The sequence below is a fragment of the Streptopelia decaocto genome (genome assembly GCF_964273445.1).
Source record: "Streptopelia decaocto genome assembly, chromosome: 19".
NCBI classification, from domain to species: domain Eukaryota; kingdom Metazoa; phylum Chordata; class Aves; order Columbiformes; family Columbidae; genus Streptopelia; species Streptopelia decaocto.
The window spans coordinates 4,173,659-4,184,799 of NC_138674.1; the positions used below are offsets into that span (position 1 = coordinate 4,173,659).

The following is an 11,141-nucleotide window of genomic DNA, read 5'->3' on the forward strand; positions in this document are numbered from 1 at the left end:
TCCATAGCATCTTTTATAAGGATGAATGTCTTTTAATTAGATACAAACTGCGCTCATTTATGGTTATTAGAGGTGATCTGCAGTTCTTTATTCAGCAAATAGCAGCTTTCTTATGGGCAACTGAATTGTAATATCACAGCCAGCGAGCCAGAGCAGGCTCTGCAAGCACCAAAGCCCATGTTGAGCGGACAAGTGCTGGGAACGTGCCCGTGTCGGTGCCTTTCTTTTGTTTGCCACTGTTGTCTTTCCACAGCAGAGAAAGGACAAAACACTGGCAGTAGATGAGCGGCTTTATTTTTCATTGAAATAGCAGGTAAGTGAAATGCAAAGCCTTAATGTGGCAAAACAAGAGTGAAATTGTGTATGGAGACACATATCTGTATACACGGGCAATGAAAATCCGTTGCAATCGCACAGGTTGTGGGAAGACGCATTGCAGACTCGAAGAAGAGAAGAGGCAGGGAGCTCCTGGCCCGGTGCTGAGCTGCAGCTCTGCTATAGTCTATAGTCTCATCTGGATTTCCAGCAATTTCCAGCGCATTTGCCCTTTGCAGGTGTTTCTGTCCTTTCCCCTGCCCACAACACACCCTCGCGTACAGTTTGCAGCTGCTGGGTCTGTGCAGCTCACTTCTCCCCTTCACCTTTTCCTTCCCAGTGATTGCTTTCCAGGCTCCGTGCGGATGAGAGATGGAGCAAAGGCCGACGACTCGAGGCAGGGGCTGCTCTGCGGGTGCGCAGGATCCTGCTCTCCACCCTCGAGGTGGTTTTCTGTCGGATGGAGTAAAACGACAGCGTTTAGCGGGGGACTAAGCACACAGAGCTGGGCTTTTGCCACATCTCCACGCCGATCTCCATCCCCTCCCTGCACAGAAGCAAAGGCACAGCAGATCAAAACAGGACCTGGTGTCAGTAAATGATGTTTCCACCGCCTTTGCTGCAGGGCTGAGCCCCAGCTGCACAAAGCCAATGGATGGCTGGCTCCTGCTGCTCAGGGGGACCTGCACCCCCTTGTCCAGGCTCTCAGGACAGAGACTGGGGGGAGTCTGACTAGTAGGGACAGCACAAATCAGGGGCAGAGAGTCCCCAGCCCTGACACACTGCAGAAAAGGGGATGCGGGATTCCCAGCCTTCAGATCCTACCCAGAAATCATGTTTGGTCAAAGCCCAGCGAGCGCATCCCCGAGAGGGGGTGGGGGCGAAGCGGCTCAGCGCTCGGCACAGCTGGGAGGACGGGCCAGCGGGGCGCGGAGCTGCCGGGCTATAAAACACGGACACGGTGTGCACACACACACACGGCAACCAGACCCTGCTTCCCACACAGACACCCGTGCTCGGGCTCCGCTCACCTGGCTTTTGTTGTTCTTGGAATCAAAAGGCCAAAGAGATGCAGCCTCTGTAGCATTTTCTGCTACCTGACTGCGCTAAAAAGGAGCGGAGAGGACTCGCCTTTCCCCTTCAATCTACCGGCGCGGGGAAGAGAGGGGATGTGCAAGATGAGCAGCCCGGGGAGAAATGGGGATTTGGGGATGTTTAGTGCAGATGAGAGAAAGATTAAGGACTGAGCCAGGAGCTCTTGCACCTCTATGCTTATCTGGAATATCTGCATGGAGCAGCCCAGCCGGAGAGGGGAATTGCAGCCGCACAACACAGGATTAGAGTGATGCTGGGCTGCAGGAGAGAGAGGAGGTGACAACCGGCACCGGTGGTGGGGACCGCAGGAGGAGGCACATCCATTGTCCCTGGCCAGGGGCAGAGGAGCCAGTTCAGGGGTGCTCAGGGGAACACTGACCCCAAGAGCTCAGCCCTGGGGGGGCAGGGAAGGGTTTAACAGCCCATAGAGCTGCCTGCGCTCCTGCAGAACTTCCCGGAGGGATGGAGCCGGGCTGGGGCTGGAACAGCACCCAGGGCAGCCATGGGCACGGCCAGGGACTGCTGAGCCCCCAGACCCTGCCAGGGGACCCCAACCTGACCCTCCTGCACAGCCGGGATGAGGAGCTGGCCAAGGCAGAGATCGGGGTGCTGGCCACCATCCTGGCTATAGCCACTGTGGGCAACGTGGGGGTGCTGCTGGCCATGTACCGCCTGAGGAGGAAGATGAGCCGGATGCACCTCTTCATCCTGCACCTGGGGCTGACCGACCTGGGCGTCGCGCTCTTCCAGGTGCTGCCGCAGCTGATCTGGGAGGTGACGTACCGCTTCCTGGGGCCGGACCCGCTCTGCAGGGCGGTGAAATACCTGCAGGTGCTGAGCATGTTCGCCTCCACCTACATGCTCATCGTGATGACGCTGGACCGCTACGTGGCCGTGTGCCACCCGCTGCGCACGCTGCGCCAGCCCGGTCGCCAGGCTTACGGGATGATCGGGGCTACGTGGCTGCTCAGCTGCCTGCTCAGCCTGCCCCAGATCTTCATCTTCTCCCTGCGGGAGGTGCGCCAGGGCTCGGGGGTGCTGGACTGCTGGGCCGACTTCAGGTACCCATGGGGAGCCCGAGCCTACATCACCTGGACCACACTGTGCATCTTCATCCTGCCCGTCTGCATCCTCACCGTCTGCTACAGCCTCATCTGCTACGAGATCTGCAAGAACCTCAAAGGCAAGACCCAGAGCGGTGCCCCCGGCATGGGGGGGGCAGCAGCAGCCGCCCCTCCCGCTCTCTGCTCCTCTGAGAAGAGCGGGCAATGCCCCGGCGGGCAGCGCTCGCGGGTGAGCAGCGTGCGGACCATCTCCCGCGCCAAGATCCGCACGGTGAAGATGACGTTTGTCATCGTGGTGGCCTACGTCGCCTGCTGGGCACCGTTTTTCAGCATGCAGATGTGGTCGGTGTGGGATGAGGATGCTCCTGACGATGGTGAGTAGCGGTGGGGATGCCGGGCTGCAGCCCTGGGCTCCCGAGGCACACAGCGCACCCATCGCGTATTTAAGAAATGAGAGCTGTCTGTTATTTGTCATTTTAAAAATCATGGGGAGGGCTACAGATTTACCCCGCAGTATTATTTATAGAAAACAGTTGGCAGAGTCAATTCGGTGCTTTCACCAGAAAATCCACTGAAAAGCAATGGCTTCTGACGATCACCTGTATGGGTGCGCAAAGATGTTTTGTGGACATCTTTGCCACATGGGAACTTGCTTCGGGAGCTGCTGTGTTTGGTATGTGACTGCAGGAGGGGTTTGGTTGTGCCCCGTGCAGCTGCCCGGCTGCTTGAGCGGGTCCTTCACATGCAGCATCGAGTGCCCGTAAGGCTTTTGCTGAGCAAGCTGCAGAGATTTCAGAAGTGCATTTCTGATTTCACAGGCTGACATTTTCTGGAAGTTTTCCATAGCTCTCCTAGCCCGCTTGTGGGTAGAAGGAACTTTACCTAAGATTGAAAGGCCTTTGGGGGGTGGTTTGGCCAGCAAACAGGCTAAAGGAGGGTCCGAAAGCTTCTGGGTCCCATCTCCCAGTGCTGTCCCTGAGCATGTGCTCCCCACGCCCGTCCATCACCCACCTGCACCCTCAGCCAAGGGCAGAGCCCGGCTCTGCCTGCCCTGCTGCAAACTCTCCTGCCAAAGAAATGCCGGTCAAATTGGGTGGAAATGGGACAAATGACGTGTCCGAGCCAAAAAGCTCCTGCCCATTGCACACTGGGGACCCTGCCCAGGCCATGCCCAGGAATGTTCCACCTCTCTCCCTTGCCTTCCCAGAGTCCAGCAACGTGGCTTTCACCATCACCATGCTGCTGGCCAGCCTCAGCAGCTGCTGCAACCCCTGGATCTACATGTTCTTCAGCGGGCACCTGCTCCAGGACGCAGCGCGCTGCCTGTCCTGCTGGGGCAGCCCCCGGCCCCGGCTGCGGAGACAGGGCTCCACCGGCAGCCTCTGCAGCAGGAAAACCACCATCCTGAGCCACAGCCACCCCACCAACCTCCCCCTGCATGGGGACAACGCCAAGGACTTCGACCCACCCTGCGAGGAGGTGGTGACGGAGTCGGGCACGCTCTAGGCTGCGGATGTCCCCAGGCACATCCCCCCACGGGGACAGCTGCCACCAGGTGTGACACCCTTGTTACTGCAGAGCTGTGTTGCTCCTCACCTCGTAGCATCTCATTTTTGCACGGAGGTGGGTGCTTAACTGTGAAAGCATCGCTGTCCACCTTGTCCTTGTGTGCTCGCTGCGTCTGCTGTGTGCGTGGAGGAGACAGACAGAGCCCCACCAGCCTTTGCCCAACCGCAGCATCCTCCTCCCTGGTACATTAGGAAACCTCTTGCTGCCTGGCTGCTCTCCTCAGAAATGCCTCACAACCCGGGTATCCACCAAGGGACGCTGCACCAAGCAGACCCAACCTCCGGGTGTTTAACAGCTGCCAGCAAAGCAGCCTGAGCACAGCAGGAGGCAACGTGGCTACATCTGCTGAGAGCTCCCTGCAAGCCAGTGACTCATCTCCCATCCCCAGGGCTTTGCTGGCACAGCACAAAATGCAGACACAGCTTTCCCAGGCCCACGCTCCCCCCTCAGCTGCTTATCATCACCTTTTGCTGCCAGGCTGCTGGAGCTGGAGCCCCTGCCCTCCTCCCTGGGGCTGGAGCAAAATCCATGGGGCAGAACCCCTGCTGTGCACAGCCTTCCTGCTATTGCACAGTGTGTTGCACCGCATCGGCACCAGCATCTGAAATACGGCACCGACACCACCCGAGAGCCGCCCGGAGCAGCCCAGGCAGCTCCTCCTGCCCCAGTACTTTCCGTCAGGTTTACTCGCAGCCCCCAGCCACTGTGCAGGCTGCTCCAAGCTGGTCGGCAGCTGCTGCATCCCCTGCAAGAGCTGCTCTCAAATCGCTGCGGCTTTTGTCTTACTTAGCAGAGACTAAAGTGCCAAAACCACCCAGGGCTCAGAGGTGGAGGGGTGGCCGGCAGCGAGCCGTGGCCTTGCAGCCCCCTGCCCTTTGCCCCATGTGTTGTGGGTCTCCCCAGAGCTGGTTTGTTGAAGAGGAAAGCAAAAGTGAGGCAGGCAAGAGCATCCTTTTGCTCTGGGAGTTGAGCTCAAGAGCTGCCAGTGGGAGACATGCAAGTGCCCCAGAGAGCAAGGTACTGAATTCCCTACACAGTGGGTTATTCTCTCTATTATCTGAGACTAAATCTCTAAAGCATTTTGAAATCTTCAATTATTTTCATCTTTGAATCACCAAGCATTTGAATCATTTTCTCCAGAAACTCCCACTAGCTGGTGTTGACCTCATCTCCAATTCCATAAACCCACCTCTCCTGGCCTTTAGCAACATTTCCCAGAGATTGTTTCGGGTTTTTTGAACATTTTCCTTCATGTGCCCTTCAAGTTGGGCCAGATCTGCACAACAAGGTCACAAAACCCACCCCGGGATCGATACCAAATCAATCGTCTCACAACCTTTCATTAAAGCTGTTGAGCTGATTTGAGATGCACTTGGGGCAGCTCCATCCCTGATGGTGACCAGGGGCTGTGCTGGGAGACAGCAGCTCCACGAGAGCTCCCAACTACCGCACAACTCCCTTTCCCCAGCAATTTAAAGGTTTATTTCTTGAAAAAAAATCACAACAAAGTACAGAATGGTGGGAGGGAACGGTCCCCATTTGCAGCAGCGATTGCTGCGGCAGAGCGAGGGCAGCGAGTCCCAGCCATGGGTACCTGCTCTCCTGGACCTCAGGAGCACGAAGGTGACCCAACAAATGTCAGATAGATATTCAGTTCACAACCCCAAGCTTATCTCCGCAAGCTGGAGAGCCCCCAACTCATTCTTGGGTTTTGAAGAAAATCACAGTGCTATACTCCAAGTCCCATGGGAATTAAACCAATACTCAAGGGAAGTGTGAAATATGGTGTAAGATCATGGGAGAAGGGGGAGACGGTGGCGTGTGCCCCAGCCCAGGGCACTGACCCCAACTCCGCAGCTCTGCTGGGGAGCAGCCGCCTCCTGCACCCAGGGCAGTCGGTGAGGGGACGAAGCAGGAAAAGCAAAAGGTGGGAGACAGGGAATATCATCCCTTTCCACAAGAAACAGAGTGATTTCACATGCCTACATTCATGTAGAAACTCGTGGTCCAGTCCTGTTGCCCCAGAGACACCAGCAGCCAGCCCAGGTCCTCCAGCAAGAGGGGAACATGTAAATCCCCTGCTATATTAATCCCCTGCAAACCCTCAGCCATTTACCAGCTGGGCTGATGACTACGCATTTCAGCTGAGATGCTGGCCAGTTCTGATGGGTATTTTGAAAACCACTACGTTTCCCTCACCAAATTACATCCCATTTTGAAGGGTGGCGGGGGCGATGTTTCATTTGCCTTCATGAAGCAAAAAAAAGGGCTGTCACACCGAACTGGAGAGCCCATTTCAGCCTGGGCAGGAGGAACGCGTCCCTGCGCCATCCCACGCTCAGCAGCCTTCAGGAACAGTGATGCATTTAAGCAGAATACCAAGCAAATTGTATCGGCGGGTTGGAGTGTTACAAGGAATAAAAGCCGGCAGGCAACAGCCTGTGCCAGGCGCTGACTGAGGGGAAGGGGAAGGGAAAGGAGAAAAAGAAGCCCATGGCTGCTGGTGGCTTTGGGCATCTCCCTGTCCCAGCAGGTTCTGACCCAAAACCCCGCCAGCAGCATCCCTGGGGTCACAGCTTCACCTCGGTGTACTCGATAGTCTTGGACGCCACGGGGCTGGTGCAGGGCCAGAAATCCGCTTTCCTCTTTTTGGGGTCCACGTTGACGTAGTCTGCCCCCGTCTTCATGTTCTCGTAGTCCTCAGTGCAGCTCGGCCCGCGGCCTTTTCCCTGGAACACCAGGGATGTATAATTGAGATTTTCTTCTGGGCGAGGGCCCTGGAGAAGCAGAAACAAACTGGAGGTCAGGCACCGGCATCCCTGCGGGGTGACTTTGCCCTTGAACCCGCACAACAACCTGCAGCTGCTCAAGGTTGTGCCCAGGGATGTCCCTTAGCCCAGGGGACACTTCCCCCAAAATGGGGAGCATTGCCCATGGCAGATGACAACCACCCCCCAGCCTCACTGCTGGTATTTTGACGGTTCAATGCATTATCCGCCCCCGGTGCTGCTCGGGAGGTCTCCAGGCTGCTTTTGGCAAAGGTTCCGTGCCACGGCCATACCTGCGGGCAGGAGGGGCTGCTGTCCGAGTCCTCCGAGGTCTCCGAAGACGTGTCGCTGCTCCCTTAAAAACAGGAAAAATTACCACCTCCAGCACTACTTGGGGGGGTTAAAGGACAAAAAAATAACCAAGCTGAAAAAGCAAACACACTCGAGAGTGAAAATTGAAAATCCAAAAGGCACCAGTGTGATCCCTCCCTGGGGAGCCCGGAGCAGTCACTTGCCCCTTCTTCCACCCCAATGCCAGCGGGTCTGGTTGAGGGAGAGAGGGCTGCACAAAATACTGTGCAATTATATTAAAGGACGAACCCCCGTGGTTGCAGGATCCCCCTTACCCACGTAGGTCGGTCTCTGCGGCCCTTCCCCTGTGGTGGACACGGCCGGAGGCTGCCGGGGCTGTGCCGCGGGGCTGCTGCTCGCCCGCCGGGGGCACAAATGGCTTTCTGCAACCGAGAGGGGAATCAGCTCCATCCTCCAGCCCCACACACCGCTCGGGTCCCATGTCCCCCCCATGCCACGTCATACCCACCCCTTGAGCCCCAGCACAGCCCCACAGCAAAGCCAGTTCAGTGCAAGGAGCTGGCACGGCAATAATTAGTATTTTTTATTGGAGTGGGCAAATATCTATCAATTCAATTGCTGAGATGATTAAGTGTGTGCCCTGTTCTCCCACAATGACGGATTCCAGTTTTAAATCACACCGTCAGGGCCTCTTCCTTGGCAAGTTCAAAATCAGTTTGACCCACCAAGCCAAGTGGAGCTTGTTTAGGTGCAAATGTGGGCAGCAGTTTCCCATGAAAGATTTTCCCGCTGGAAATCACAGCTTCATCTAAATTAATATTTTGCAAATGGATTCTGACGGTATTTTTCCACCACTTTACTAACAACAGCAATAAAAGAAAACAATTTTGAAACAGAGAACCAGACCCAGAACAGGGGACTCGGTTGTGCTTTACAAACCGGGGGTTGTTGAAGCTTTGGGTAAATGGCTTTTGCTCTCTGAACTGGATGATTGCGAGTGAGAACAAGGAGCAAAACAGGTAAAGCCAATGGGACAGTAAATTACCTATTTTCCTGCTGAGCATGATGTAAAGTATCAGTAAGAGCAGACCATATAGGATCAAGGTGACAGCTGAGATGGCAACAAGCACCCACCTGATGAAGAGAAAAATATTTCGTCTAAGTGAAAGAAATAGCCAAATTATCGTCAATCCTTCAGGTACTGTTGGGCTGCCATTGTTTTAGACCAAGGGTTGCTCGCACAGTTCATCATTTCACTTTTTGTCTTTAAGGCGATGTGCCCAAAAACCCAAGGCTTCGTTTTCAAAACTGACTTAGTGCCCCTTGCACTTCATTTTTGCGCGCCCATCTTAAGAAGGGTTTTCGGAAGCCTCAGCAGCAGCAGAAGAGAGAAGCCGCAAACATGGCTCCTGCTCAAACCACAAGCCATTTATCAGGCTGTGTGTCCTCCAAACGCAGCTGCCCAGCGAGAACACGGAATTGTCCCCGGTGATGGGGACATCCCCACGCTCCATCACTGCTCCTGGACCACGGCTCCGCATCCCCGCAGCCGAGCGAGGACCGAGGAAACGGGGCGGTTATCCGTCCATCTTAGAGCATCTCAAAGCATCCCCTGCCATGTCGTACTCACCACTCGCAAGGGCTCATCCTCCCTGCCAGGCGCCGGTGCGATGGCCGGTGACGCGCTGGAGGTCTTGGGGGGACAGAGAGAGGCAGGAGACCCTGGTGACAATCAACCAAAAACAGTCCTACCGAGCTGCACGCTGCTCCATGTCAAGATCAGGCTCGTCACTTGAAAGCGACGGTCTGACATTGCAGATGTAAAATGAGGATTCTTGCTGTCTGTGCAAGTCCTCCACGGCCACGGGCTGGCCCAGCCGTTATCGTTGAGCTTAGTGGTTTATACGCTGCTGCCTCGGTCATATCCGATACTTGACTGGAGCTTCTGGGCTCCACCACGAGGGACAAGAACTGACATTTATTCTTCTTGCTTTAATCTGCTCTCACGTTTCTTGGAAAAAAGAGACCCATAGAAGAAAGTATCCCAAAGAAGGCCATGGGTTTGGTATCGGGCACTTGCATTGGTCAAGATCCAGCCAGAAAAGTCAACACCTCTGCATTCGAAACACCTCAGATTTAATTTTAGGTGAGCACTTAAATCCTGTTGAAGTTAAGCGGACTTAAAGGACATAATTAAAATACACATATGCCTGAACTGGACCCCTTGGCTTGACACTTTTAGCCATAATATTCAGGACATCTATAACAAAGGACAGCAATCGGGGGTATTCTTTTTGTGAGCTTTCGTTGGCAGAAAAACACTTTAAATTTTCACTCGATGCCTATATACTTACTGTTTATAAATGGCTAACATAGGGACTATCTTCACCTAAAGCTTTGATACGATGATTCAAGATTAAAGGAGCTATAATAATATGATAGATAGATAGATAGATAGATAGATAGATAGATAGATAGATAGATAGATAGATAGATGATAGAGAGAGAGAGAGAGAGAAAGAACAAAGGCATTATCTATCCTATGGATCAGATTCTATAATTTCCTTTATGACATATTTCTAAGAGTAATTAATCAAAAGCTTTTCCGATAACCTCACCAATCTCCTGCGAAATTCCACTTACCCAGTTTGGCAACTGCTAAGCTAAAAATCCATTTCTTGCTGGAATTTTTCCCCTCCCTTATTGAACTGCTCTGTCCCCAAATATCCTTCTCAAATGGCTCATTTCCTATAGTGGGGCAGGAGAGGCTGCTGCAGCAGATAGCAATCTGAAAAATGAGCTGTTCAAAAGGAAATTGCAAAATAAGCCCCAAATCCAAACATCAGTAGCAGGCAGCTTCTTTGCTGAGATGGGGTACGGCGAGATCGAAGAGGCGATACGCATACGCGCCTTGAAATATTTGTTTTGAAGATAACGGCTAGGAAGAAGCTGGCAGCACATGTACTTTTTTGGTCTATCAAGTAATTTGCTGCGAGCCTCTCCCCCCAGTATATTATTAACCCTTTCTCAAGCAAGATGTTCTATTGAAGTCAAGGCTTGTAAAGAGCTCCTGCTCGGCTGGTGGGGAATTCAAGGTTTCAACACTCAATCTAAAGGTAAGCAAAATCACAGGGATGCCTCAAACTATTTTAATCCCATTTGAGTCAGGCCTTGCTGCCCTAAGCTAAGACTAAAGCTCAGGCTGTGCAACCCTGCTGCTTTCCAAGGCATTGCATGCAATGGCCGGGGAAATGCAATATCCAGCAGCGTTTTACCTGGGGAACCAGAGCTGGTTCCCCACAGGACTGGGGCAGCCGGACCCATGGAGGGCGCAGGAATTAAGGACATTTCGGCAGCGGTTTTGGTCCGGCAATGCGGATGCAGCTCGGTGCCGGATGCGGTCTCGCTCGACCCCGATGGCGACGGCAGGAACGAGCCCACGCGAGGTTCCATGACGCTCCCTTGGCTCATTTAAATAAATTTAGCTGTTTCTCTGCTGTTCTGCATCCGCTTCTGATGCGGGGCTGGGGATGATGGATCCTCCCTGGGCAGTTCTGCCTCCTGCTCCATCTTCCAGCCGCTCTGTGCTAAAATGCAGCTGACACTCGGGTGGTGGAGCAGGCTGGTCCCTGAGGGCACAGAGCTGGCTCAGCCCCCCGCAACTCAGCTGCCACCCAAAACGCGCTCTGGATGCTTCCAAGCAAAAGTCTTCTCTAGGGGTAAAGCACTGTAAAGCATAAAGGAGAGGGGCTGAGAGCCTGGCATGGCTTGGTGTCCGGGGGGAGTGAATGGGCCTCCCTCTGCCCATTTTCTGAAGAAATGTTCTGGTCAGTAGTAAGTTGCTGTATCACTCAATAGCAGTGCAGAATCGCTGATGTGTTCCTGTAGGTTCACAGCAGGTTTGGGGAGCGCTGGGGTAGGAACTGATCTTACAGCCCTCGCGCTGAAGCAGCGGTTTGGAGCTGGAGATGCAGCAGCAACATCTCCATCACCCCCAGGCTCCCAGAGCGTTCCTCCA

The 11,141-nt window shown here is 54.2% G+C and overlaps 2 protein-coding genes across 4 annotated transcripts; one reads left to right on the forward strand and one right to left on the reverse strand.

The window, feature by feature from the left end:
• Positions 1 to 350: 350 nt before the first annotated feature.
• RHEX (regulator of hemoglobinization and erythroid cell expansion) lies at positions 351 to 9,855 on the reverse strand. Of its 3 annotated transcripts, none has more exons than XM_082069088.1 (7): positions 9,767 to 9,855; positions 8,754 to 8,845; positions 8,169 to 8,257; positions 7,438 to 7,545; positions 7,105 to 7,166; positions 6,626 to 6,820; positions 351 to 768 (listed from the first exon to the last, which is right to left on the reverse strand). In XM_082069088.1, exons 2-7 carry the CDS (start codon positions 8,768 to 8,770, stop codon positions 625 to 627), a joined length of 615 nt encoding a protein of 204 aa, XP_081925214.1. In that variant the 5' UTR covers positions 8,771 to 8,845; positions 9,767 to 9,855; the 3' UTR covers positions 351 to 624. The 3 variants fall into 3 exon arrangements, with proteins under 3 accessions (XP_081925214.1, XP_081925215.1, XP_081925216.1); XM_082069089.1 differs by lacking the exon at positions 9,767 to 9,855 and adding an exon at positions 1,347 to 1,416 and having other exon boundaries at positions 729 to 768; positions 8,754 to 9,065; XM_082069090.1 differs by lacking the exons at positions 351 to 768; positions 9,767 to 9,855 and having other exon boundaries at positions 6,259 to 6,820; positions 8,754 to 9,065.
• AVPR1B (arginine vasopressin receptor 1B) lies at positions 1,873 to 3,980 on the forward strand (the record flags this gene model as incomplete). Its single annotated transcript, XM_082069407.1, has 2 exons — positions 1,873 to 2,848; positions 3,682 to 3,980. 2 exons carry the CDS (start codon positions 1,873 to 1,875, stop codon positions 3,978 to 3,980), a joined length of 1,275 nt encoding a protein of 424 aa, XP_081925533.1.
• Positions 9,856 to 11,141: the final 1,286 nt, after the last annotated feature.

Excerpts from the sequence above, each read along its gene's own strand:
- RHEX (XM_082069088.1), bottom strand. Across the intron at positions 7,167-7,437 it reads GCAGAGACCGACCTACGTGG|GGAGCAGCGACACGTCTTCG; the intron begins GTAAGGGGGATC and ends CCTGTTTTTAAG. Across the intron at positions 769-6,625 it reads AGACTATCGAGTACACCGAG|AAAACCACCTCGAGGGTGGA; the intron begins GTGAAGCTGTGA and ends TCCATCCGACAG.